This window comes from Ceratosolen solmsi, unplaced genomic scaffold (genome assembly GCF_000503995.2).
Source record: "Ceratosolen solmsi marchali unplaced genomic scaffold, CerSol_1.0 scaffold7, whole genome shotgun sequence".
Classification (NCBI taxonomy): domain Eukaryota; kingdom Metazoa; phylum Arthropoda; class Insecta; order Hymenoptera; family Agaonidae; genus Ceratosolen; species Ceratosolen solmsi.
This window is the reverse complement of record NW_011948413.1, coordinates 181,101-203,943: the sequence shown is the minus strand read 5'-3', so window position 1 is coordinate 203,943 and position 22,843 is coordinate 181,101. Positions and strand designations below refer to the sequence as shown.

General features: G+C 32.6%; 3 protein-coding genes across 3 annotated transcripts; 1 reads left to right on the top strand and 2 right to left on the bottom strand.

Annotated features, from left to right (window-relative positions):
* The first annotated feature begins 250 nt into the window (after positions 1-250).
* On the top strand, positions 251-3,121 carry dan (protein distal antenna). The gene has a single exon (XM_011505547.1). The coding sequence runs from the start codon at positions 620-622 to the stop codon at positions 2,201-2,203; it is 1,584 nt and encodes a 527-aa protein (XP_011503849.1). The 5' UTR covers positions 251-619; the 3' UTR covers positions 2,204-3,121.
* Positions 3,122-5,597: 2,476 nt separating this feature from the next.
* Positions 5,598-8,412, bottom strand: LOC105366928 (coiled-coil domain-containing protein lobo homolog). Its single transcript, XM_011505536.1, has 2 exons — positions 7,989-8,412; positions 5,598-5,865 (listed from the first exon to the last, which is right to left on the bottom strand). The coding sequence occupies exons 1-2, from the start codon at positions 8,316-8,318 to the stop codon at positions 5,677-5,679; spliced, it is 519 nt and encodes a 172-aa protein (XP_011503838.1). The 5' UTR covers positions 8,319-8,412; the 3' UTR covers positions 5,598-5,676.
* A 1,040-nt stretch (positions 8,413-9,452) lies between these two features.
* Atg2 (Autophagy-related 2) lies at positions 9,453-22,438 on the bottom strand. Its single transcript, XM_011505525.1, has 19 exons — positions 22,081-22,438; positions 20,743-21,055; positions 20,113-20,426; positions 19,757-19,936; positions 19,461-19,688; positions 18,787-19,259; positions 18,132-18,431; positions 17,796-17,919; positions 17,625-17,725; positions 17,008-17,511; positions 16,493-16,771; positions 15,880-16,411; positions 15,633-15,820; positions 15,071-15,570; positions 13,204-13,684; positions 11,381-12,148; positions 10,747-11,021; positions 9,940-10,241; positions 9,453-9,817 (listed from the first exon to the last, which is right to left on the bottom strand). The coding sequence occupies exons 1-19, from the start codon at positions 22,252-22,254 to the stop codon at positions 9,578-9,580; spliced, it is 6,276 nt and encodes a 2,091-aa protein (XP_011503827.1). The 5' UTR covers positions 22,255-22,438; the 3' UTR covers positions 9,453-9,577.
* Positions 22,439-22,843: the final 405 nt, after the last annotated feature.

Genomic DNA, 22,843 nt, shown 5'->3' with positions numbered 1-22,843 from the left:
AGAAGTGATCGTACAGTGGGGGTCGAGTTGTTTCATTCATAAAAAAGTTCTTTATTACTCTCCCTCTCGGTCGGGTTCGAGCGCATGTGCCACTCCAGCGACGCGTACGAATCTCATAACGTCCGTGCGGTGGCAGCACTTACAGCACTCCCAGAACCGCCCCCCGCTCTATCACCCAGCATCCATCGGTTGCCCCACCAACACCTTCGGGAAGGCTTTTGCCGAGCGCCAGAACGGTTTCGACTTTCGGCGGAATAGGAACCGCTTGGTCAGGAAGAGCATTATTAAGCACGAGCGGTACAGTTAGTAGTTCTCGATAACAGAAGTATAAATAGCGATAGGTGTCGGTTGGTTGTTCAAGCAGCATAGCGTAACAATCCAGTTAATATAAACAGTGCGCGCTTGCGCGAGTGCAATCGCGACGACTGCGAGCGCGTTAACTCTGTTGCCTGCACGGCGGGCACCAATTGCCAAAGGGATAATCGGGCGTGCCTGGACGAGCCACCACCACCGGTCCAAAACGGCGCTGGCACTGGAAAGCGCCGCGGGAGGCCTCGGCGGCGTCGCTAGCCTAGAGGAGCGGCTCCGCGAGGAGGCTCAGGAGCATCTGCTCGCTAGTATGCGGGGCGAGTCGGCGCGCCCGGGCAAACGCCCTTTACGTGCCCTCTCGGCCTCGGAGAAGATGGAAGCTATACAAAGAGTCCACGAAGGCGAAAGCAAGGCCTCTGTTGCCCGAGATATCGGCGTACCCGAATCTACGCTTCGTGGCTGGTGTAAGAGTGAGCACAAGATCCGCGGTATGGCAAGGAATTCTTCCACACCAGATAGTGAAGCTCATTCGCCGGCTTCGTCTTCCGGAGCTAATAACACCCTCGCGAGCATGGCCGGTGCCTCAAATCTTTCGAGCGAGGATGAGGCAGTGGTTGGACCGAGTAGCGCCAAAAAGCTTAAGCTCGATGCCCTCGGGGTCACTGAGAATGTGGATGTCGTAGACTCAGCCAAACTGGAACCGAAACAACCTAAGATGGATTATGTAAGCAGCATTATAAACAGCATCGTTGCGAGTGGCGTTCGTTCAGAAAATAGTTCGATCTTGCTGCAGCAACTTGGACTCCTATCCAGTGCCCAGAGCGCAGCCAGCCTCACCAAGAACCTACTAAGCTTGAGTTCGGGGCATTTAGGAAGTGGTAGTGGGGCTCAAGCTGTCGGTCTTGTTGAGAATGGACTTCAATACACAAAGAGTAGCAATGGTAGTCATGGAGCTCATCAACACTCAAAACGCGGTCTCCCCATTGCAGCCTCATCTTCAACTCACGGCTCGGCAATCGCACCAACGACGCAACTCGATTCTGTTAGCAAATCCGGCTCCCGTAAAAGTCTACCCCCGGCGGCGGAAGCACCATTGACGCCAGTACCCGCTTCCCCACGTAAGACTAGTGAACACCACAACGGTGTTCTCGGACTTCACCATCACCAATCTCACCAGCAACCCCTTCAACAACACCATCATCATCATCAAGTTCATCAGTCCCACCAATCACACTCAAGGAGCTCACGTAAGGACAACGGTCTGAGTGCCGGTAATGGCGGTGGCAGCAGTAGCAGCTCACGTAAGGCTGACGAAGCCCTTTGGCTTTGGCTCGCTCAGCAACAACAGCTTCTAGGACAACAAGCAGCTGCCGCTGCGGCTTCTGCTTCACCGTACAACCCCGCAGCAAGTGGTGTAGATGGTTCCTGGTTTTGGCAGTGGTACAAACAATGTAGCTTCCCTGTAGTTGCTTCTTCGCTTACGGCTTCAACTGTTACCCAGCACCAGCAGCAGCAACAACAGCAATTGTCAAACAAATCACCGAGCAAGGCTAAGGCATTGTTGGACAACGTTCTTTGCAATAACAACAATAGTAGCAACAACAACAAAAATGACGAAAGTGCAAAGAGAAGTTTAAACGTAAGCAGTAGCAATGGAAACGGCACTCTTGGAGATGATCTAGAGGAAGGGGAGCTTGGAGCCCGGGCGACGGATCTCGCCTCCGTCGGCACCACCGAAGAAGCTATCGAGCATGGAGAGAAGTTTTTCAAATGGCTAGATAAGTGTAGCGAGCCTTCGGTGACGCGACTCCAGATTCTTCAGTTCAAATACCTGTTGGATAACCTCAAAACCTGTAGGAAGAAGACTTCCAGCTTGAAGCAGAGCAGGAAGTAGATGGCTGAGGATTGTGCGCGCAAACACACACACACGTGCACGCGACTGCCTCGGTGCTGTGATTACTCGGTGTTGGAGTGGAGAATGGAGTGGCCGATCAATAGGACCTCGCTTCCCTCGATCATCTTCGACAAGCATACCCCCTTACTCCTTTGGCTGATGGCTCACTACGCGAAATTTTTTTCGACTCTGTCGATGCTTTTTCGCGCCAATTCTTTTCGAATTTCTCGTACGCCTAAGCTTTGTATCCAATCTATTGCAAGTCTCGTAACGTCACTTGCACGTGTGTATTTGACATGCGCGCGCGCTTATGTGTAAATTCGCGTCTTGTTATACGCCGATAAAAATGGTCATGTGAATTTACCTCCCCAACACACAATAGATGCAAGGGAATGAGAGCAAGTGCATGTGTATGAGAAGTTGAATGTAACAAATGCGAAGAAGAGGTAAGGCGAGATTGGGAGAAAAATATGGCGAAAGCGATCGAGAAAAATATAGACTATGCATAAAAAAATATGTGGGTCGCGGTTCTTACTCTTGTCATTGCTTCCCTAAGTGTTCTGCCATCTCGTCTCCCTGGGCGTACTGTACATAAAAGATTATACCAAAATTCGTAAATAGATGTAATGGTTAAGCGTTTCATTAAGTCTTAAGTCATCGCTGTAGAGATTTATCGTTACTGCATATGCATCGGGAGATAATATAGACAAATAAATAAATGGAGAAGCACAAAGCCGGCAAATAATAAGAGAGTAATAAATCATTAAAAAAGGGAATGAACAAATAGTTTAAAAAGTGTTTAAATGGAAAGAAAAATAAGAAAAGTAAAAATAAAAACTACTCGCTCTAGGAAATTCGTATAAAGAAAGGAAGGATGAGAAAGAAAGGGCTAGTTGAAGGAGGGAGTGAGTAGGTGAAGAGAGAGAAGAAATACAAGCGCGTGCGCATTCACTCGTGGCGGGAGAAATATATGGTCGACCTTGAGGAAGGCTATTCGAGATTTAAGTCTCCATTTCTCCTCCCCCGCATTTCTTACCCAGTTTTGTTTTCGTTTGCATTCTAAAGCCCGTCTACTGAGAAGCTTACTCATTTCTATTTTAGCCACCTTTTCATTATTTTGGAAAACCGTTATTCTATCTGAAATAATTCAAACGAATTGAAATACTTGTTGAAATAATGTAGGTAATACAGAGAATAAATTTAATAATTTAATGACAGTCTGATGTTTTATTAGAGTTGCTGCTAAACTTACTATTTGAATTTAAAAGCAATTCTAAGCTGATAGGTGTTATAATTTTAAACCCTTAAGCTACCATTTAAACTCTCGTGCAAACGCAATCGTGTATAATTAACTGTCCAACAAATTAGTCTTAATCAGCTGTTATTCCAAACATCTTAATTCCATTGCTACATTGCTCCACCATTTGCAACATTGCAACACCATTGCTAAATAAATTAAACGCTAATTTATGTTTCAATATTATTCTGTTGTATTTTGATCCTTTATTTATAGCGACGTTTGTAAATCGATGCTCGTAGAAATTGTTTTTTAGGAAGTCTAAAGAATAGATTTTACAAAAACTGACTTTACTAGTATGTTCTACTAATACTATGTCGAAGTGTAATTTTATTAAATACCTCAAATAAATCTAAGTCTTATGTTTTGTGATTAAGCAAAATAAATTTCATCATTTTTTCAAAGGTACTGCATCCGTGAATTGCAGATACGATCATCAGTAGATATCAATATTATTAATCGGAATAAACTACATTCGAAAAACATCATTAGTACAGACTTATAATAGATATTGTCATTATTAAAATATCGTATTTTAAACTCCGTTTTTAGCATTATCATTATTAAACGTGTTTGGTTGAAATAAAACGGTGGACTTTAGAATTCCAGTATTGGCTACTTCGTTTGAAACGCGATTCTACCACCAGAGCCTGTGTTCGAAGTTATCGCCAACGAAAAGAATATAAATATTTGAATAAATGGGTAAGACAATGTTAATATACATTATATACAGATATAGATACTTGCAATCGTCATGTTGCTTACTACACTGTATAAATTTCATTGTTTTATTATACTGTTTAAAAGCATTTTATGAGCTTTTTGTGCGCTCTGCTTTAATGTGCATGTTGCAGCATTAAAATATTATTAACTTTTTTAAAATTCTTTTACCTTTGCTTCTTCTATAATTTGGTTAAAAATGGATATAAATTTTTAAAATAAAGAACGAAAAATAATTTTTTATTGAAAGTGTGGATAAATGTTTTAATATATTGAACGATAAATTTATTTAAAAACTGTACGTATGGGTATGTATATGTGCATACATGCATGCGTTTAAAGTTTTAATTGTTAAAATAAATTTGAATAATAATTACTGAATTATTTTTATTTAAAAAATTCACATTTTAATTTGTATCAGTGTAATAGAATTTGATTTAATTTGCTGGCTGTTTTACGATCAAGCACATAAAGAGTTACTTTTAAATTTGATTCATGGCTCTTACTACACAAACAAAATAAAACTGGTTGAGATTAATGAAATCTGTAAAAATAACAGAAAACGAAATAAAGTAAAATTAAACATTCCTATAAAATCGCGAATAGTTCTTAGTCATCGAAATCAATGAGAACTAAAAAAATTTTATCATCTCGTGAATGCGCATTAATGAACACTAACGCCATTAGAACATTCTAAGTCATAATTGCATATTATACACTCGTGAACGCGTTCACGAGCATTTTGTCTCTCACACACGCACACACACACATCGTTCCATAAGTTTCTAGTTAATTGTAATTCGCTTATCGTTCATCATCCATCCTTCGTCCACCTGTTGTGAAATTATCACATGCTTAGTTTTTAATATACGAAACATAACAGAAACGTAGCATTAAAGGTATCTTGGATTGGCAGTCATCACACGATATTCTTGATAACTGCATCCAAACAATTGACTCGCAAATTGGTTTTGATCGCAGGTTAGTCGTTTGCCGAAACTTTATCGTTCTTGTCTTCTTCCATCTGCTTACATTCATTAATAAACCGGTTTTATCTATACTTTTTGTCCAACGTTGGCGGTATTTTTCGTACGCACACGTGTGTGGGTGTGGGTGTGTGCGTGTGTGCGTGCGCGCGCGTGTGTGTGTGGATAAATGTAAATATATGCGTATGTTTACAAAGGAAATATATGTGTGCGTACGTGCGTGTAAAAATAAGATAAAGATAATGATGAATTAAGGCAATCAATGGTAATCATTTAATGGGAGGACATGCATCGGTAATTACAAGTTGCCCTTTCTGTATGTCATCAGGCACTTAATGCGAACGCGCTCGGTTTTTTTCTCAATACATGAATACGACTACTATATAATCAGAAATAATCAGATCAATGTGATTTTTTTTTGATAGTTCGTGCCCCCTCAATGACGGTGTACTGGAAAATGTAGCTCAATTCTAGTAGTTGTGAGAGCATCGATAAAGAGATAAGGAGGGGTATGAATAAGAATGATCACTCACCATGAGCAATGGATCGGCGAGGGGCTCGTAGCTCAAGAAATCCCGGATGAATGTCGCGCAGCCTTGCCATGTACTCAGTTCTGCGTACGGGAGCACTGAACATCTTATCGCTGAGGATACAAACCTCTGTGGCGATTGCGGCAACCGATAAACAAAATTAGCCAGTCAATTTTCATTTTTTTCCACTTTTGTACATACATTTTTTTTTCTTTCCGTTTTATTCCATCATCATCTTCCACATAATAATTAATCATTATTATTATTATTATTATTGTTATTTTTGTATTAATCATTATTAAATATTATTATTAATAATATTATGATTTTTTTATTATTCTTTGTATTATCGTTTTCTGTTTACGTCGTATTCCTCGTCTTTCCATTTACTTCTGGAGTGATCAAATAAACGGCACAAATGCAAAATTAAATCAAAGTTTGTAAACAAAAAGTATAAAGAAAATTATAAATAGGGATTCAATAAATATGTTCTATACTTGTTGATCACCTCTTCGACAGTCACTCGCCACAATCAACGGATACTTTGTAGATATTTCTGTATACAACATACAACATTTTTTTGAACGGATGTAAATTTGCATCGGCATCTTTTAGTTCAAATAATAGTGGTTATTAAGGAAGAAAAATATAATTCTTCGGCACTCGCTACTTAATTAATGATTAAAGATCAAATCGCGTGAGTTGTAAATTGTTGAGATCTTAAAAAAATTTATGTAACTTGTATATACAATATTAAAAGAAGTAATGAACAAAAATAAAAGAATGCGTCCGAATAAAAATTATATGTATTCGTTTTTTGTCAGAGAAGTATGAATAGTTGAATAAAGTTAAAGCGAAAAGTGGACACATGTAAGAGGTGCAAAAATAGCCAATGGATAAATAATGATCTCGTTGGATGTTTCAATCAATTATTAAGAGCATCAAAAATCTTTGAGGTGATACTTTTACACGCCACTTCACTTGCACATTAAAACAAAATTTAACAAAAAAGATGAAAGAGTAGGAAAGGAGGCGTTAACGAACGAGATGAAAAACCAAAGTGTTTCTTCTTTTCCTCATAAATTTTTCTTCAATAATAATTTTCTTTTTGTATATAAGACTGTAAAACAAACGAGGGTAACAGTTCAGCAAACTCTCTGTACTATTGTAGAGTTGCGTCTCTGAATATTGATTGTGCAACAAGCAAATGCCATGTATGAATTTAAATGTATAGCGAAGTTTATTTTTATTATTCAGATTCATAAAGAAAAAGAAAGATGTGTGACAGAATCCCGCGAAAGAAATACACATTTTGTTATTTTTTAATTGTAAAACAAAACAAAATAAAAATGAATAGAAATAATATAAAAAATTCGGTTAAAGTGAATGTATACAATTATCAACGTCTCTATCTTGGTCCTCAACTTTTACGACAAATCCCTTCTACGCATTCTTCTTCACACCGAACGAACTATTAAAGAAAGAATTTAAAGGAATAATAAATATCACGGGTGAAAATGATTAAAGATGTGAAAGAGTTTGTGAAAGAAAAAGGAATTAAAAATATAAATGAGTGTAAACCTTTTTTGAATGGCATTCCTATAATTGTTACCTTCGCATGATTTGATAGCAAATTGAACACGCAGATTTTAATGGTAATTACGTCGATAATAACTTTATTTATGTTCCGATTCTTTTATATATAAAGAGCGCATTTGTACGATGTGAAAGTCGAAAGTATTTATCGATAAATACACCGAGAATAAAAAAATACGATATCGAATAAATTTGCTTTTTTTACTTGTGTCAGTCCCAATACATCTTTATATCTTAATTTTATCCATCTATTAAATTGTAATGCTTTCAAATGAATCATTGGATCAATAATATTTTTACTTATACATTAATTTTATGTTATGTTTACATTATGTGTACGTGACAAAATATTACATTAATTTAATATTATATATCGACGAAATAAAAATACGAATCCCGTTATTATAAATCAATAAGATCAGATTACCTTAAAGACTTAGGAATAGTAAAAGTATAAAAGTTTACATTTGTCAACCAGACTTGCTATTACTTTTTCGATGCATTATTACTTATTGATATCTCGATTGCAGCTACACAAAAATTTAAAATTTCGCCAAATTCTCGAAAATTCAAACTCACAAAGCAAAATTTAAAGTGTGGATGAATAATGTTGATAAATTTTAATTACAAAATTGCGATTACGGAACCAGATGTACCTGGATGCTGCATTCGTTAGCGCAAATTAGTAGGAGAGGCTTTCGCAGTGGATAAAGGGCATGGTATTGCTTGCGGAAGTTCTCAACATGCCAGTGAAGGACCTTTTCTGCATCGCTGAGTCTGGAGTAGTCCAAAGGCACTTGGTTGAGGTAATCGTCATGAAACTCAATCGAGGGCCAGTTGAGCCAGACAATACCAAGTTTTTGTCTTATACGCTCCAAGTCGTTCCTGGTTCCGAGTTCATCATCCATTCGTTCGATCCCTATCAAGCTACAGGACTCAGCCGACGAGACCAACGACACGGCGCTCCTTTTTTCAGAATATGACATACTCACGGTGCTCTTTATTAGGCGTTATTTCAACCAGATCGAGGTATCATCGGTCGACGCTGTCAAATAAACAGTCACTATCTCCATGACACCGCAAAGCGGTCGATCAGTTTCTTGGTAGTTATTAGCTTTGCTTTTTATAGGTTATTTTTGCAATTATTCTTATCGACCGTCGGTTATTAGTACACATTTATTGAAAGTTAGAATCTTTGGTGATAAGATACCACATGAGTCAAGAAAATTACAAGTTACATATTTTATTGGTATACTTCTCTATTAATTTGACTGAAATCACTAATACTTATGTTTATTATGTTATAAATAATAATTTACATTATCATTTTTAAATATTATAAATTTTAGGTAATATTAAATAAACAATTTATTAATTGGTTTTTAAATGAAATAATTATATCAATATTTCATATCAATATTCATTCAATAAAAAAATTAAAAGTAAATAGTCCATTCATCCTTTCATTCTGCTTTTATTTGCATTTTAATTAATATTTTTCTTAATAAATATAAACTTTATGTTTGGCAAGTGTTTTATTTCAGAAGCAATTTTTATTTCAGAAAATTTTTAAATAAGATTATTTAAAAATCTTTAGGCGTTTAAAATTTTTGATTAATTATAATTAAAAAAATATCAAATGTAGAGGTCTAAATGAAGCATTTTTATTTTTCATGTGGAAACAGTATAAGCTGTACAATTTGCTTACGAAAAAATTTTTTAATTACATATTTTTGATAGCCGGTATAAAACTTACAGATCGTCACAATAAAATACATACAAGCGGATATTACCATATTTATCAAAAATGATAATGAATGATTATTCAGTATATAAACGAATATTCATAATCTAATCGTAATAAACTTTTTCTTTAATTTTTACACAACACACAATAAATGAAATGATGTAGAAAGCCTCGTATGATCCTAGCACTCTATAATGAACACTTATTACCTTGACATTACAAAATAAATTTCTAGTTTTGTACACTAAGATAAAGCTGTATTTAGTTCGCAACAGATTTGATGTAATATTGAAGAGGAGTAGATGAGAAAAAAAAATAGGAAGTATATCTCATATCTTATATCTCTAGTATCTCTAGTATATCTAGTATCTCATAAAATCGTGAGGGAGCGCAACACTTGTGCGATTACAGTTTCATTGTTTCAACCCCACGGTGTTATCCGAAATATAATTCGACCACTACTTCGCAGCCTCTTTATGAAGTACATTGCATGTACATTCAATTTACATCGCTCGACTCTTGCCTCCATTTTTGAGTAGCCTCGTGTCGAGCATCCGGCACCAGTTGATATCTCATACCACCGAGAACGTTATTGGTAGCTTCGGTGGCGAGAATTATCGGTTTGACAACCGTCGGTGGAATTTGGCGAAGGACGCCACCGACAGCACCGGAGACACCTTTCTGCTCGTGCTCCTCGCTAGCCACGCGTACTAGTTGATTGGCTGTCTCACCAAGACCCTGCAGATTAATTTAATCATTAACCTATTATTATAATTTATACTTTCTCAAAAATAGCTACCGATTTTAATTACTTTTAATCTTTTAAAATTAGAAACGAATAAAGATAAACGGTAATTTACCTCTTTTACGAGGATGTAGGCATTAGACATGCCTTCCCTAATATCAAGAGGCTGACTGTAGCGTTTTCTGCGACCTTTCTGGCCCTTAATTTTACGCCTAACACTTGGACCCGGGCTGACCATATCATACGCCGTTTCGGCAGTGCTTTGTATCGCGTGCACGAGTCGAGATGTTAGCTCAAGAGCCGCCATTGCCGTGGAGGTCGTGAAGCTGTTGGCACCGCGCTGTAAACCACGAACGATTCTCCCGTCTTTTTGATACTGTTCAATCGGTAGCCAAAACAAATCACGAATCCCTTGAACTGGTAAAAGAATCAGGTAATTAATTTTTCTTATACTATATTTTGTTTGTAGAAGAGCATGTGATGTAACTGAATTGTACTGCCTTTTAGTTGCAATTGAAATATTAAAAATATTATTATGCTTTGATATGTGTAACATGTATAACCACGTAATGTTTAAAAAACATTTATACAATTCTGGACTTATGATAAAATAACGACTGCAACATTACTCAGGTGTACCAAGTCATATTAGGTAGCTATAATCGTTGCACATAAAAGTAGACATAGTTTTATGTTCGTATAATGAATGTCTTATTATTATTACATGCTTCATAAAATTTCATTGAAATTGTAAATATGTTTGGAAGATTAAAAGTTCAATAATATTAATAAGATAACAAATTAATATCAATATGTTCTTTTGAAAGTGAATACAAAGAAACCAAATTTGAAACCCAAAAAATGTTGATCTTAATGTATAAATATTTATTTAATTAAAAACATAAAATACAGAAAAACTTACACAGTTGTACGAGAGAATGTATTGGTCCAACTCCACCCAATAGACCTGGAAGTTGGTTCTTTTTGATATCTTGAATCCATTCTGATAAAAGGTATGATATCAATTTATCAAAACCAAGTAAACCATGTCGATGCGTCAATCTTTTCAATCTTAACTCGGAACAATTTAATTGAGCTAAACCCATTAATAGGCCTGCAAGAGGTCCATGAGTTAGATCAACACGTTTACCATGATAATCCAATCGTACCAATACTTCAGGTGTAAATATTACACTTCTGTAAGAAGCAATGTTGACATGCGATTACATGAGTCATATATGTAATTGTATTATAAAGTATTATTTTTGCTCAGTATATAAATCGTACAGTTTTCTAGGTTATTTTATTTTAGTAATAATTTTTATTTAATTTCATATATCAAATTTAATTAATATAAATAATGTAATTAAATTCATTATTTAAATGTAATCATAATAATTAATTGTACTTTTTTCAACACAATTTTTTAATTGAAATTCTTGTATGTATATCTATTTATGAAGTAAAGTAAAAAGAAAAGTCATATACAAATAGAACAAAGTAATTGATTGATAAATTGAATACCTGACAGAAGTATATGTAAGTATAAAGCTCACCTAAAGTATACTGGATGGCTGTTTTCTTGTATCTCACTGACAATCTTTATACTAGACTTGCTCTCCTTGATCATGAGTTCATCCTCCAGGAGTATCATAAGATTCTGATCAATAATTGGTTTTTGTGACACACCCATAGGGTTATTAGTATTGGACTGGTCGCTAGCGTCATTGACACTCATGACTGGGGGATGATGAGTGGGTGTACCTTGTTTTGAACCTGTAGACGACTCGGCAATGTTGACCTTGGTAATATTGTCGTGGTTGTGTTTAATTACGCCACTAAGCTCTGTGAAAAATGTTATAAGGAATAGTAGACTATCCTGGTCGATATTTAGTCGAAGCGGTAAAAGACTGAGTTTAAGACAACACTCTTGGGTTGCCAGCTTGGGATCGGGTCTTAAGTGTACAGCCTTGGCTGCAAACATGTTTGCGTGAGACTGACGTGGTTGAGCCTCACTGCTGTACTGATAGAGGAATTTGTTTATGTGAGAGCTTGCGAGCCTATCGCGCACCTCAATTTCACTGACGAGAAGGATTTGACGTGAAGCTTCGGGTGCGCTCTCCGGGTAGACTTCATGCTGGAAGCGAATTTTGTTTAACTGAAGCTCCATAAGTACGTCATGGCGCCGACCAGGGCCACCAAGTTCTTGCCAATCACTCGCGAAATTACGAGCGCGTGCTCGGGGTGAACTTGGCACGCTGCCGAACCGCACCTTATTCGGTGAGATCTTGTTATAGCTAATACCTTCAATGGCTGAGCGACTCCTGCAATAATAGAGCACTTTATTATCTATACTCTCTTTATTTTATTCTCTCTTACTATGCAACTTAATCGAAGTTTTATTTTAATTGTACCTTCGACCAAGATTCATATACGAAAAAATAACAATACGACAATCCCGAACAATTTTACTTATTGAGTTACTTTTTACTTACGCTGGTTACTTTTTATTATTGAGCGTTTCCATTCGCTTTCATTTTATGTACTTGCTTAATTTTAATCAATCGTTTTTCTCTTGTTACAATAATTTCTAGTACGATTTTTATAATTATATAATCAATTTGATCTACTGTAAACATTTGCTTCAAATAGAAAGCTATATAACTTGTGAAATAATTTATTTCTAATCAATGTCCTATTTTATAAAATATATAGTTTTCATTTTATTCTTGTTAATTTTCAAATATTATCGTATTTTGCATTGGATGAATACAAAAGAGAAGCTGGCTTTTTCTTTAAATATATATTTTTCTTAAATTTATTTCTTTAATAATATATTAATTTTTTTCCACTACGAAAGTAACATACCAATTACTGTAAATATATGCACATAATGTATATAATAAAATTAAAAATTCTTATTTTATTTTTACTATTTAGTATTTAAATAATAAATAATTTATATAAAAACTATTATCATGCTATTAGTATATATATGTGTGTGTGTGTGTGTGTGTGTGTGTGTGCGTGCGCGCGCGCGCGTAGGTAGGTAGGTAGGTATTTATACAAAACTGCAGATAATTAAGATTTATCGAATGTATTTGTTTTTATAATAAAATAATTTTGTTAAAATTACCATAATACTTTATGCAAAATATATTATAAATTAAGTACAATTAATTGCTTTTCTACTAATAATATTGTATATTGGGAAGATGCATTATCAAAATACAATCCCCCAATATAATTGATGAAGTGCATCTGATTATGAAATAACAAACAATTTATGAAGCAAATAAAGAATTAAAAAAGTATGTACTTAATTAGTTGAAGGTAATAGGAATATTACAATTCATGATTGCAGATAATCGAAACTCACCTTCCTTGAATGTAGCCCACACAGTTGGATGAATTATCATTGATTGTTATATGCTTTTTAATTGCTGGTTCTGATTTTCCAAAGTCTTTACCACCGTATATATGCCAGACAAGGCTCATTTCACAAAGGGTATATCTGAGTATAGCTGGGGGAAAGTTCTTGGGGGCTTTAAGAAGATCAGTTTTGCCGAGCGGTATACCAAAATGATTGTCGACTATGCGCACGGACTCTTGGCAGAGCCATCGCACCTCTGGAACACCGTGACGTGGCATTATACCCACTCCGGCCTCTTCTCCCAATATGCAAAAGTCCTCATCACCATCATCATAGATTACTTTATGGTTGTCTGTAGACTCGACATTTGTCCCAACGCTCCTCAACACTTCATTCACTGTCGTTGGATTTGACTCATCGGGAAAAAAGAACACCTCAACTTGATTCTCTTTCTCTAACGGCTTTCTGTCCAGTTTGTCCGCAGTCACTGATACAATATATATATTATTTTATTATAGAAATTTCATTTTTTATATACATTAGATTATAAAGAATATTTAACAAAATATTTTCGAATTCACAAGTAGATTTAATTTGATTAATTAACACAAATTCTTGTGTTTAAGTGATCCCTTTTTTACAAAAAGGATATTTTTAATAGTTTACTTGTACTGTGAAGTATAAAATACATTATACTACACAAATAATAAATAATATAGTGATTAATATTTTTTAACTTTTTGATCAAAGTTACTGTAAGATATTATTAAATATAATAATTTCATTACATAATAAAATAATTTATAAATAGTGCATATGTCTATACATACTGATTAATTAGTATGCATATACAATTAATCTGCTGAAATTCATAAGTTCTCAATGTAATAGATGTCAGAACTTGATAATGATTTTAATAAAGAATTTCGGATATAAAAATGAAAAATTATGTATTAAATGTTTATTTTTTTCTAGTATTTTGTAACATGGGTATTACACAATTCAAAATTGTTTCTAGATTATAAAAATAATTTACTAAGTAATATATTAATATATTAATATTTAAGGAAAGTAAATAAAAGTAATTAAACATATGTAATTTCTGGAAATAACTACAACTAACTTCTAAAATACAAGTACTATTATGAAATTTGAATTATTTTTATAATTAATTATAAATTATCATAATAAATAAAACATTCAAATAATTTTTATACAAATAAATTTGTATATAATTTTTAAATCAAATACTTGGTTATTCATAAATTCATTTATTATTTTAAATATTCAATTGCATGTACCTTCTTTATCGTACAAGATCATATTGTTAAAATAAATTTACAGCTGTTTAAATATAAATTACATTAAAATATTGTTTAGCAAGTAAATATTCCATAATTATATTATTTCATACCTATACTTTGTAAAAAAGCTTATAATGGAAATAAAGCATCTAGAAAAGTACATTACAATGAAGTGATTTAAATATACCTTGAATTTTTTCTGGAAGCTAAAAGTATATTTACTTTAATATATACTATATATTTTGAAATCTAAATCTAAATTGTGTCACAAATAGACACAATAACTTTAACAATGGTGATTATATTACTTAATAATACAATTTTTATATTATTTAATAATAATAATAAATATTAATATGTAATAGCGATGCATTGATTAATTAAATAACGACTTATTTAAAATATTTAATAAATATGTAAACCTAATGTGTCTAATTCAATCGATACTAATATTTCTAACTGTTTTATCCTTTGTAAAATATTAATTATTAAAACAAATTGCTATCAATATTGAATTGAGAGAAAATATTCTTAAAAAAGGAGAAAGAAAAACTTGTTTATCAATTTACCTTTGACAGTATCTTCCATAGCCTCTTCCATTAAGCTGTTCACTCTTTCGACCTGACTCTTACTTAGGAAATTAATACCCTCGTCCCCGAGTAAACTTTCGCCATCTTCAGAACTAGGCACGGTAATGCTTTCCATACTGCCACTATTTGGTGTCATATCCCCATCACTGGCAAAGTATGTAAGTAGTTGCATAAGCGCCCGTCCGGAGTCCGAGCAAGTGCGCACATGTAAGACATTATTACTAGCACGTAAATCAATCCTCGGTGCGCCTCCACACATTTTTTCATTGAGCCTCAATGATAGTTCAAATAAACCGAGATCCATAACGCATACATAGTCATGCCTCAAATCCACAACTTTGCCAATTTTATCTGATATGAAAAGTGCCATGTCCTCGGCGATAAAGCGAAGATTTGAAGTGTTTGTTTGCGCAGCAATATTACTTAATACACTGAAGCTACCAAGTGTTATCATCGACCTCAACGGCAAATATGTAGGACTGAAATTGAAATAATCGTGAATATATAGAAGAAATATCTGTGAACCATGAACTGAACGTACCAATAATCGATAGCACAATCCCAAAGATGAACATGTAATTCGGTTAAAATTCCAGGCGGTATATACCCTGCAACAGGATGATCAATAATATCTAAACAATCTGTTAATTGTGTGAACCATGAAGTTTGAGAAGTTGATACTGTGTGTTTCAAAGTCGCATCACTTATTCCAGCAGCTACTCTAAAAGTCTATATGAAATATTAAATTAAAACGAATGTCAACAATAAACAATTGATTTACTAATTACCTTTATTCTATGAGTCTCATGAGCAGCTTGTATTCGAATAGCTACAGATAGCATATCTTTTTCTATTAAATTCAATGAAATATTAGCACCAGGTTCGCTTCTATATATTGAACGTTGACAATGTTTTGGTATAATGCTGTTAATTGATCTTAAGGGAGGATCCTGTGAAGGTATGGTTACTAAGCCACAATGGTATAATTTAACATCTTTAATCATTAAACAGACATAGCTTAGATTTTCATCACCCTTATAATCTGAAACCGAAAATAATATTGCGTCTTCGAACCGCATAATAATTTCACCTTGTTGGCCAGGTATTACATTTCTCATGGAATCTCTAACCGGGGTGTACATGGTTAAAATTCCTTGACTTATTGTCAATGTTACAGCTACCTTACTTTGGTTATTTTTGAAAATATGATTTTGCCTTTGATTATTTGTCAGTCTATCTGTAGTTGAATGAAATATTCCTTCTTCTTCTTCTGTGTCAGAGTCAGAATCATACTGGATACCACTTTTGCACATACTGAATCTACAATTTTTACAAATTATATTACTATCTTATAATACTCAATAAGTCAATAAACAATATTAAAATAAATATGATAATTACTTTGGATATACAGATTCTTGTAATAGTGTTGTTGCAAAGTCAAGACCAATATTCGTTTCAGTATTTGATGCGTATTTAGGTCGTGGCGCAGATGGTTCCCACAGAAAAAGATCAGTATTAAATCTGTTATATATTAATTCATATAGATGCTTTGAAGGTATTTGAATAGAAGCACATGGTAAGCCAATTTCCAATTGAATTCTTGAGTTTTGTGATCCTTCTTCTATAAATTCCATCATTTCTTGCCTATTGCCAGGAATAATCAACTCCTCACCCTCTCTAAAATAATTGTTTATTGATAAACTCTCATCATTTTTTAAATCATTTCAAATATAATTATAAAACATTTTCAGTGGTAAAATATTTTGAAAATAAATAAAAATGTTTTTATTTTTTGCTTATAATTTTCATTGAAATTTTGATCCAATATTAACTAATGAACAAGTTTTTACATCCATACTCATAGTCATTCGAAAAAAATTTTTAATAAATAAACAAGACTGAAAAATATGAACCTGTGTTCAGAGTCTTCTTTATTATCATTCTGATTGTAGGGCTTCGCATGTGGCGTGTCCGATTCGTGAATGATCCGTTTAGAACTAAAAGGTGAGGGCTGATGTCTTGGAGTATTCTCAAGTGTCTCATCCAAGCTTGATTCTGGTTCACCCTCGGAACTATCTTCCATCAGAGGTCCACCTAGATTTTGTGGAAAGAGCGTTATGACAACCCGAGGCCACCCGAAGCCTTCGTCTTCATTTTGGAGAAATTCATCAGAGCGGCATTCATCTACTGACCCCTTGCCGATATGTAGGGGTACATCTGATTCCGCCTCTGTATATGTGAGCAAGAATTGACGGCATTGGATCTCATGTCGCGCTAGGTTTGGTTGCCGACTATCCAACGATGTATGTAGGTTTGCATCCGTGAGATGTAACGTCACGTAGTCTGGACGTACTGAACGCTTCCACCAGGGAATACGATTCATATCATGCAAGGGTCGTAGATCCGGTATGGGGAACCTGAATAAACAAACCATTTCTCAATATTTCTTTTGTAAGAGTGAAATTCTTTAAAAAAATCTTGAGAAAAATTATTAAATCTGGATAATTGATGAAAACTGAATAATAGTTACCTGAGGACTATTATACAATTAGAGGACGACACTTTAATATCAATTCGAGTATCTGGCAGTGACGTGCTTTCAACAGCTTGATAAAATAACTTCTGTTGATTCTGAAAAATTAAAAAAATTTTTAATATAACAATCTTTATAAATAGTATAATTTTATTCAACAAAACTTACCACATTTTGTTTAGCTGTGGCTGAACTTGGACTAAATGTGCATATTGGTTGTCGATTTAAAAATGTAGATATTCTATCAATTATTGTAATATCGAACTCACCTTGACATGGTTCTAACGTTATACTAAAAATTTGAATAATATATTTTATTAATATTCTCTTAAAATATTATTTGATAGAGCATGTTTTACTTCGAATTATTAAAAATTATTCATTTTAATACTTTGTTAACTTATCATTATTTTTAACAATTTCTAAAATATAATTTTTAATTAAAACTAACACATAAATAGAGTCAACTTTAAAATTAACTTGATACAAAATTTAATTGCTCACTCGAATTCTGCCCGAGGATGGCTGTATTTTATCATTTGACCATGTCTAACAGCTTTTTCCGTATAATTAAATATCATTTCAAAATCTGTTTTATTTGAAAAAGTTGTATTTGTAGTGGCTTTTTTTTGAAAAGTAAGCAATTCTATAAACGTCGCATTATTCAATCCTTGATTGTTGGACATACTATCAACTAAACATTCAACAATTTCTAAGCTAGCTAAACTTAGTTTTCCTGATATTGTAGAGTATTGAACAGTCGTCTTTTCGCTTCCCTCGACTACTAAAGGAGCTGCCAAAAATCTAAATGATTGAATAATGAATTCGTTATAAACAAATGGTAGTACGAAAATTTATTTAAAAAATATTCCATTATAATTACAATTTGTTTTATCAATTAAATTTCTATTATTAATATATGTATTATAAAATTGGAATATTAAAAAGTGAAAATCAAATAATATAAAATTTAGATATGATATTAATAGACAAAATAATAATTAATGATATTCCTATTTATTATATGTTTAGAAGAAAAATAGAATTTATATTAAAAATATGCAAATATACTCAATATTATTTATAATCAAATCTAAAATTATTGTTTGAAAATAAATGAATAAGAAAAGAATTTTGAAATTAAAAGTAAAATTATTACCGTAAATGACTATGTTGGCAAGCATCTGCAAAGAGCTTTGAAGCCTTTTCAAAGTCTTTATTACCATAACCACCCATTCCAAAAATCCCTAGCGTCATAAAAAAATTATCCGCAGTCGTTTTCATAATCTCAGTACTGGCTCTAGTTGGACCATATGCATCAATACCAATTGTTAATATATTGTCGTGAAGCAATATCATAGCCACTGATGAAACTCTCACATGAAACTGCGATGTCTCTGTTGAGGTATCAGCATCGATACTCTGTCTATATTTGTGCTGCTTCGAAGTATTAATTGCCGAATTTTTCGAACTTACACTACTACTAAATAGGCTCCCGTCCATACTTGCATTATTACTTAAAATTGAATTACTCATAGAATTAATTCCGGGTACGCACATCGGCAAAAATTCGTCCTCGTTATCGGAATCATCATGCGATGTGGTTGACCAACCTTGTGCATGACGCAAATCCTACATTGAATATATTACAATATTAAATCATTGCCTTTATAAATAATTCATGATATTTTTAAACAATTATTACTGAATGAAACATTTATTTTAAAATATTTTTTTGCTTTTGTTTATATGTACTAATAGTACATAATACAATCAGTTAAAATGCTTATATAAGTGCTTATATAAATTTTAGAGGATTAATATTTAGATCACCATTGTACGAAATCCTGGAATAGTGTTAACTTGACTTAAAAGCTCTCGCTCAACTCTCTTAAAATCACTATTTGCCATGGGTTTTTCTGTACAAGTTGTTCTTGGAGTAACATTGCTTATATCTTCTATATCTGGTGAGGCAAGACCATGCATCAATTCCATTAAAAGATGGAGTTGTCTAGGACTTAAGAATATTGTAAAAGAACCTAGGGTGGCCATAAACTCTACCTACATATTAAATAAGAATATTAATAACATTTTATTTAATTTATTATAACGTAAATATTTATAATTACTTTAGGTCCTGCAACACCTTCACCTTGTTTTAATTTCAAACGAATTTCTTGACGTCCAGACAATTTTCCAAAAACAATGGGATTTGATTCACTTAAATTATTAATTATATTTGTATCTGGTGGTATTTGCATATTTTGTATCGGAGATATTTGTGCAGATGAAAATTGTCCATCTGAATTCTATAAGAAAAATATGTTTGTAGATAATACAATTTAATTATACAAATTAATCTTTGAAGATTTATTATACAGTATTAATATTTCATGGTAAAAAAAATTTATATTAAAAACATCAGGGTTAATTACTCTTTATCTTTACTGTAACAGTATTATTTCTAAAAAATATAAATAAATACTTTAGACTCTGGAGTAGAACCTCTGCTCATGGTTATCACACTTTTGGAAAATGTTCTTGCTTGTGACGGAAATTCATCTGTATGAAAAGTAACACCTTCTAAATAAAAACGCTTTGTACTAAAAGCAGATACTACGTATCCTTTAGATGATTGATTAGGATCTAAAGTGGCATGAGATGGATCTGATCCAGCTTCGTCTGAGTATTCCAAATTTTGGATAAAAATTTCCATTGCTACTCCAGTACTAGAATCAAGTGGCACATGTTCCAAACGTATTACAGTATCCAAAAATCGTATTTTAACTCTGCATAAAACTAAAAATATAAATATTGAATAATAATTTTCTTTATTTACTCTGAAATAGTTGTAGCCAAAAGTTCATGAAAGTTCTGAATCAATTATTAATTTTATACAATAAAAAGAAATAAATGAATATAGAAATTATAAACAATATTTTAAGAATCACTATAAATGCACAGTGAAAACTATTTTAATGTTTTTTAATTTACTTTTAAAGTTTTTTAAATATGAATAACAATTTTAATAACATTAAACCTCTACCTTAAAATTCCTTAAAATTTTAACTTAAATGGCTATTATAATATAATGATAAAAACATTTTAGTAATACTTGAATCTATTGTTTGAGCAAATAATTCAATTCCTTCCAATGGCTGAGAATTGCTTATATTATTGGCATCTTGTTGTAAACATTCCTGAGCTAGTTGCATACTAGAAGTCATTGAACTCCACATAGACTCAAACATGGAAGCTCCTGTGTCTGGTCTCTGTCTAGGTTGTACTGTCAATCTGAGACCAGTTACTTCAACATAACTTGGATCACTTAGTAACGCTGACCATGGGATACTAACTGACATTTCTGCCACAAAACCATCAACAAACTGTAATGGCAAATGCTGTTGCTCTCCCAACTCATTAAGAGCCTAAAATAATTTTTTATTTAATTTTAATATATGTTTTATTAAACCTTATGTGTAAATATTATTTCAAAAGTATAAATGTAATTTTACAAATAAAAATATTCATTATTACAATTCTCTAATGTGTATTAAAATTTAACATTTTTATTTATTTATTTTTATCTATCATTTTATAATGATTGAATAAATATTTTACAATATAATATTTTATTACAATTATTAATTATTTTTGTGATGTATATTAATAATTTATAAAGTTATTTGTTTAATCACGTTTAAAAAATAAAAAAGAATCATAAATATTTACGAAATTCTTTGATATTTAAATCGTTTTATTATATATGTCATGAATTTTTTAAAAATTTAATAATTATTTAATAAACTTCATATGTATAATTTAAAAATCTTTCATTAATATTATTAAATATTTTGATTTCTATTATTAACAATTTACTATTCATATTACTTATACAAATTAAAAAATTTAATTGTATTGAACCATTATCAAATCACATATTTATCGATATTACTGTCAAAAAATATAAAAATTTGCTTTTGATATATTTTATATACATTACCATGTCAATTATGTAATATAATAAAATTTTCAATCATATTTTGTTAATTTTATTATTTTATATTTTATAAATGTTATTAAAAAAATCATTTATTTTATTACAATCATATATACTGATTCATTAATATTTAATCACCAACCCAATACCACTTTTATTGCTATCCCAACAACTTTTGTATTTAATTACATCTTAATTTAAATTTGAATACTAAAATAAGCAGATATTTTTAATTTTAAATTTGTTTAAGAATTTCTTAAAAAAAACTCTATTCTTTTAAATGTTTTTGAAATAGTATACAAAATTAATTTATTTATATGGAAGAAATACCAAAATTTATGCACTTTGTTCATGTTAAAATAATATTTACATGTATATTTTTGTATTTAAATATGTTTCATTCGCATATCAGTTTATATATAGTAAATGGGAAATTTTATCATTGTAGCTTACTTGTACATCTAGGTTAACATTTGTAACACGACCAGTTCCATTGTAAAGGTCCACTGTCAATTGATCTAAAGTCAGTTTTTCCTCTAGGAACTGACCTAGGTACCGCTGCAATAGGTATCTGCATGCTCTTTTTTTTATTCCTTCAGACCATGGTAAACATCCCAGCCAAGACATTTCTATTGGCTAAGGGAGTGACCATTCACTCTAAAAACTGCATTTATTACCTCTAACTTACTTAATTATCAAAAAAAAATTCAATTTGTTGTTTTTCGTTAATATGTTTACACTTCGTTGTATATACATATAAAAGGGTAGAAAAAAAGTTATCGCGTACTTATGAAAGAGAAGTAACAAACAATAAGGATGTCTTGGTCCGTAATGTCTTGAACAAAATTAATTCAAATCGTAAACAGTCAACTTCGATCGTAATTTTAATGTAAACAGTTCATTTAGCACGTGTCAATAGTGTGCGATATTAAGATTCAGCACCTGACAATTGCCTCATTCTACGAAAGCAAATTTTATTAAATATGTCTGTCTCCCTTCTTCTATATTTACACGCTCGCGTGGACGCAAGCACACACAAACACACAACCGTACATGTCACTATGCTCCTTTGTGTTTTCATCCGCCAATTTGTGGAGAACCATGAAAGGTAGAACAAATCGAAATCAGCTGATGGCATAAGAAAAGCAGCAGAAGCACCAATAGTTAATATTTTGACAATCTTTTCTACCGTGATATCAACTTAATATCTCTTGTG

Excerpts from the sequence above, each read along its gene's own strand:
- dan (XM_011505547.1), top strand. The coding sequence starts at position 620 with ATGCGGGGCGAGTCGGCGCGCCCGGGCAAACGCCCTTTACGTGCCCTC.
- LOC105366928 (XM_011505536.1), bottom strand. The coding sequence starts at position 8,318 with ATGTCATATTCTGAAAAAAGGAGCGCCGTGTCGTTGGTCTCGTCGGCT. Across the intron at positions 5,866-7,988 it reads CTAACGAATGCAGCATCCAG|AGGTTTGTATCCTCAGCGAT; the intron begins GTACATCTGGTT and ends CAATCGCCACAG.
- Atg2 (XM_011505525.1), bottom strand. The coding sequence starts at position 22,254 with ATGTCTTGGCTGGGATGTTTACCATGGTCTGAAGGAATAAAAAAAAGA. Across the intron at positions 17,920-18,131 it reads CATCCTCGGGCAGAATTCGA|TATAACGTTAGAACCATGTC; the intron begins GTGAGCAATTAA and ends TCAAATTTTTAG. Across the intron at positions 10,242-10,746 it reads ACATTCTCTCGTACAACTGT|TTCAAGGGATTCGTGATTTG; the intron begins GTAAGTTTTTCT and ends TTCTTTTACCAG.